At 36.9% G+C, this 6006-nt stretch overlaps 1 protein-coding gene across 1 annotated transcript in view; it reads right to left on the reverse strand.

Annotated features, from left to right (window-relative positions):
• Positions 1 to 648: 648 nt before the first annotated feature.
• The window catches only part of ERCC3 (ERCC excision repair 3, TFIIH core complex helicase subunit), a gene marked incomplete at its 5' end in the record, with an annotated part of 18111 nt that continues 12753 nt past the window's right edge, over positions 649 to 6006 (reverse strand). The window contains 5 exons of the mRNA XM_010175396.1: positions 649 to 1456; positions 2289 to 2441; positions 3481 to 3599; positions 4770 to 4887; positions 5072 to 5168. Of these exons, the coding sequence (XP_010173698.1) occupies positions 1322 to 1456; positions 2289 to 2441; positions 3481 to 3599; positions 4770 to 4887; positions 5072 to 5168 (622 nt within the window). The remainder of the gene's footprint in view (positions 1457 to 2288; positions 2442 to 3480; positions 3600 to 4769; positions 4888 to 5071; positions 5169 to 6006) is intronic.

Genomic DNA, 6006 nt, shown 5'->3' on the forward strand with positions numbered 1-6006 from the left:
GGCATGAGAGAAAGAACAATGCAGTATGGGGTAGGGCTCAGAGACTAAACAAAGTTTTAACTGAACCAGATCAGTTCCATTTTCAAAATTACCTGATTCTGATACAGACACTGAAAACAAGCACCATGTGTTCTGAATTATGCTTCCAATATTTCTGCATTCTCAATAAGAAACAGAATCAATATTTTTCTGAAGCAGATTTGTCATATAACCAGGATAGCTCTACCACACGTGCTCCTTCCAGTATGGTAAATATTTGTACTTATTTTGAACCAACAGATCAAGACCAATGCTATTTCATAGGCTGTTCCTAGAGCCCTATAAACTCTCAGAAAAAAAACAAACAAACCACTTCATAATACAATACCAAGTAGCACAACCATCACAATATTAAGCAGATGTTATTTAAAAACTGTTCTTCTGCCACAAACCACCACCACCTCTCTGCAAATTTTCTAGAAATATACTGCAGTCTTCATTAAGGAAAAAAACCACAAACTTGTGAATCTTTCCTTCACACCTCTGCTGCCAACTCATACGACAAGTCAAAATGCTTTTTGATTTAATAGTAACTTCTGTAGTGACAATGCACTGTTTAGCAGTTATGATGGTTTTATTACATGGTTAATAAATAGAACATAAGTGACAAAGGGAAACAACTTTTATTTCAGCAACTTCTCAATAGTAGCAAGAAAAATGAGGAAAATGGAGCACAGAATTTATTTGTATTTACCTATGCTTTCCTTGAGTTTACTTTGGAGACAGAGTCCCTCTTTCTCCTTGTCTTCAAACTTCAAAATATTTCCAAACAATTTGTTAGAATTTTAAGACAGGTTAAGCGTAAATTAGCTCCCAGTTTCAAAATATTATTGTAAAGTGCTCCTATCTGGATTTGTTCAACTGAATGAATGGTTTTTATTTAAGCATTTAAAAAAAAAACAGTATTTTTTGAGCAGACACGATAATCAGATAAATAATATTTCACACATCAGTACAAACTTCATTTACAAAACCTTTCCAGAATTCTTCTGAAAAAGGGTCTTCAGCTGATAAAAATAAATGCTATTAATTACCCTGAAACCCAGACAGGTATAACCAGAATCCAGTCACTGGATAATCTTTCCTGTGGTAAGATTTAGTTCCTTTTTTCCTTTCACATTCACCCATGAAAGCACATATATTGCTAAGTAAATATGTAGCTATGTAGATGCATACAAAAAAAGTCTTTTTAAGGACCTGCCAGAAATTTCAGTTCCATATTTTTAGTTATGGAACAGGCAGATGAATCCACAGTTTGAATGAAACACACACATGAAGGACGTCATTTCCGGAAGCGTTTAAAAAGCGGATGGATGTGTTTATTTGAAGATGCCTTACTCCGTGAAGAGTGGTATTCCATGTAAACTGTATCATCTGCTCCTGACATTGAGCTCATTGTGCCCGTACGACGTGACACCTGCAAGTAAGAGGAGAACAAATACACGCTTAGTGTGTGATCGGATAGATCAGCTCTGACCTACGGAGCCCACTGGCTGCTGGGCAGCACTGTTCATTTAGTCACCTTCGTGCCAAAAAGCCTTTGAAGTTTCTTTTCTTAGGAAGAATTTCTACAAAGAAATTCACTGCCTGCCACTCACCACAAGTGTACAAACATCTGTAAGGTTTAATATGGAAAGACACCTTAGAGTCAGAATTCCTAATGCATTTCAGCACAATGCCACTTAGCTAAAAATTAACCCTAAAAAATGAATTACCATATTGTAGCTTGATTTTAACTTATGTATCAATAAAAGTTTCAGGCTATGTATTTTTCTTATATCTGTTGCTGAAAATATCAAACTGCTACCTACAATAATAGTACTTCTCTTGAAAATGAAGAAAAGTGGCCCTTAGCTTCTGCCCCCTGGGCATGAGGAAATCAAGGCACGATTCAAGGAGTGCAGTGCCACCACAAAACAGTTTGTGCTCTGCCATATGTGTATCTGAAAAATGGTTTAAAATCTTTTCATTGCTTGCGACTTAGAAGATTTACTTCAAAATCCGTAACACCAGATCTGTTACCTTCTCTCTCATATATGATGGAGAAGGACATGAATTCCATGTCTGACTTCTTTCTAGTGCCCAACAAGTGAATTATTCAAATAGCAAAGTGCTAATACAGCTTAAAAATTTAAATCTATTCTCTAATGATACCAGGGCATCAATGATAGCATCACATTTAGGATTAAAATGGAGTGGTCTAGTTCTGTCACATTTGTGGTCATTCTTTTCAAAGCATTCTTCATTACCTGAGCTGACTTCGAACCATATTCTCCAGCAACTACTTCCTCTTCAGCATCGAGGTCAGATGCTTGCAAGACTTTCTGGAGAAGCTGCTGCTGTTCTTCTTTAGATGAAAATGAAAGTTCTTCTTCTTCCATGCCTGCCAGCTTTGTTATTACCTAAGAAAGAGAACACAGTACAAGGTGAGGGCTCTTCCTCCTCAGTGTTAGCTATTCAAAACCAAGACAAGGATTTCTGATTCCATATCCTGCTGGAACTGCCTTCAACTTTTATTAATATCCTGAACAGCTTAACACTACAGATAGCAGAGATACATATAAAATCTTGCTAAGTGGTGCATATGCACATCCCTTTTTATATTCTAGCTGTAAATGCAAAATACAAACCTCTGGGGGGGTGGGGGGGGGGGAATAAAAATAAAAAAGCAAAGCTCTGGACAGAGGATGTCAGCCAAACACTGTCCATACCAGCTTGACCAAGAACCTGACCAAACTGCATATATCTCAGATGCATATTAAACTTAATGCAAGGTTAGCTTCATGCTGTGGGCTCTACATTTGTCTAGTTTAAAAACTAGTACCATATATTCAACAAAAATAATCCACTAGCTTTCCAGACACTGAGAATTTTAGCAATTGAGGCGTTTGAGCAATCATTGATGAATACGGGGGAAAAAAAAAAATGCACCAAGTTGAGATGTATGATCAGATGTTGAGAGACTGTGCAGCAACCTGCAACAAAGCATCAGAGCAAAAGGATTCTTTCAAAGTTTGTGTACTTAGACACAAGGTAACTTAGCTGTTATGTTTACTCTCTGAAATTCTCAGTAACTCCTTTGATAACCATGGATGCGGGGCACATGCCATCTACTGGCAATATAGTGCCATATACTCCGCTAGCTGAAAAATCTCTTTGAATAATTGCAAAAGCTCTCAAGCTTCTGTTACAAACTTTACAACAGAGGCAGCTTGCTTTCTTAATTAGAGGTATTTTGAAAATTTCACAAGGATTCTTCCTGCAGTTAAATACATTCTGGTAAATATATGTTTATACATGAGAATCTCAATTTTCCCACTGTGTTTCCAACTTGAAGAGGTTTTGAGAAAGACATTCTAATTCAGCTATTTCTCTTTATATTTTATATATATATATATATAAAAATACAACAAAGTATAATAAATAGAAGGGACAAGTTACCTTGAAGCTATAACCTTGATCTACAAGAAACCGTTGTCGCTTTGTTGAATATGCCATTTCCTGAGTGTCTTGGGATACAAGAGAATAAAAAAAGGCGTTGTATTCCTCCGCAACCATGCCTAGGAGACAAAGATACTGAGCGATTATTTCCATTTGGAACACTCTAACCAAGAACAAAAAAAGGACTGAATACTGAAAACAGATGTTCAAATAAGTTATCTCTCCACAAAAACAATTTCCAAAGTTTAGCTGCACCCAGACCTTACATAAACTGATTGACAAAGTATTCAGCATGGAAATTCTTACTCTTGTTATTAGTAACTTGAGAATGGGTGAAAAGGAAAAAATAGAAAAGAAAATGTAGACTAACACAATTACACTGGTGGTCTGAGAAGAACCTCCTTCTTTATTATGCTAGGCAAGGTGAAAGATAAAATTATTTTGAAGTCTATTATGCAAAGAAGTAAAATGTCAAGAGCAAGGACTGCTACAAGTCAAAAACGTTTAACAGAAAAAGACAAAGCAAAACTTTTATCAGTGTAAACTGTTCTTGCACTAAAAAAAGTGAGACAAAGATACTTAGCTAAGAAGTCATAGAGCTATTTGAAGCCCAGGATATACCAGGCTGCGTATAATTTATTTTTTTTTAACTTACAGTCCTTAAGATCTATTACCCAAACAGCACTGGGTTCTCTTTTAAAACCCAGGGTTTCACTATGACTTTGTTACTTCACTAACATGAGTTTTGTATGCATTTTCAAACAAAGCCTCAGCTGTAACAAGAACAAACTGCACATAAAATAAGTATACACAGATCTTAAGTGCAAGTAGAAAGTGTTTTAATAATCATTTTTCTAAACAAAAAGCTCCTTGGTTACGTTTTACAAAAACACAACTAGATGGAAACCAAATCTCATTTTTATAATAAAGTCATCTGCAGCATCAAAAATGTGTTTTCTAGAGACCTGTTTTTTAGAGTAATACTACAATTTTTTAAAAACTATTTCATATTGAGGAAATTATCAAGGAATGAAAAAGTGAAAGAACCACCAGAGAACAAAAAGGTCATATTCCTTCAGCCTTTTCTGTCCTTTGGAAGTTTTCCCAACACAAAGCTTTACGGACCAAGAAAATGCTTCATTTTCATTCACTGCTACCTAGGCATACATTCTCTTTGACTGAAACATAAATCCAAGGACAGTATAAAGAAGCATCATAAACATCCAGTTTCTCTGCAGTTCTATGATAGCCTGAACCAAGGCTGAGAGCCCAACAATCACCTCATTTACCTTTTTTCGCTCTCAGCACTCGACCCAGTCTTTGAGCCTCCTGTCTTCGAGACCCACCATGGGACGATATTTGAATCAGAACGTTGGCTTCTGGCAGATCAAAGGATGTGTCACCTACCTGCAACAGAGAAGCAGCCTCTGATCAGCATCTTGTTTCCACAGATCATAAACAAAGACTTAATACAAAGTACAACTTTGTGAGCTGTGATACCAAGGTGTCAAATGCACAAGCATATATAACTCACTCCTCAATGAAGTTCACTCTGAAAATGTGTACAAGGACAGATAATGTCCTCACTTACCTTGGAAATGAAAATAGTGTTGATTTTCGGATTGTGCTTGAAGTTTTGTAGGATTTGCATTCTTTCTCCTTGTGCAGTAGGACCATATATATAGGGTCTGAAAAGAACAGAACATATGCAAATTAAATCAATTCAAGATTTCTCAGTCATTTGTTATGAGGTACTAAGATACCATGGCAGGGAGCGCAGTACCCATTTGAACTGATATAAAACCAGAACAGATTTAGGTGCAGCTTACAGCTTACTTCCAGCTTGTTTGACTCTTTCTGGCAGCTACCCAGTTGTTTGTGGAAACCTCTGCAGCAACCGAGTCTGCCAGAAATAAGTTCTGACAGTTATAAATGCTTTGCAATTACGTGCACCAATGAAGCCATAGCTCAAAAGACTGAGTATCATTTGCTAAACCCACATGAAAGACTGAAGGCAGCTGTTAAAATAAGAGATTTTTTTCCTCAAATCTACTGAGTTAGCACATTGACAGCTGCACTCTTTGCTTCCTATTCAAACAACTGGCAATCCAGGCTTCTCTACCAATGATGTGCTGTCAGAAGCTGGCTCTTAGATATTGTTCTGGGAAAATCATTTTTCCTTTTGAAGCTAACCTCTTGCCTCTCCTAACACCTTCTGGACCTACTCAAACGAGAACAAGGTCCCAAATGTTCCATGGCCACAAGCAGCTCACAGTGGCATTTCACCTAAGGTTTCTAACATTTGACAATGAATCACCTGGAACACTTAATATTTCAATCCAGAAGGCTCACACAAACTCTCAGTCACCCACAGATTTCACCTCAGGCTACTATGGATTTTCCAAGATTCTCTCTAGAGTCTGGCTGTTTTCTTCCTGCCTAATCAGAGGGTTGTTTATTTATTTATTTATTTATTAAAAAGCTAGAAACAGCAAAGCCCACATAAAAATTGAGAGGCATGCAGGA

Source organism: Antrostomus carolinensis, unplaced genomic scaffold (assembly GCF_000700745.2).
Source record: "Antrostomus carolinensis isolate BGI_N321 unplaced genomic scaffold, ASM70074v2 scaffold19799, whole genome shotgun sequence".
Taxonomy (NCBI): domain Eukaryota; kingdom Metazoa; phylum Chordata; class Aves; order Caprimulgiformes; family Caprimulgidae; genus Antrostomus; species Antrostomus carolinensis.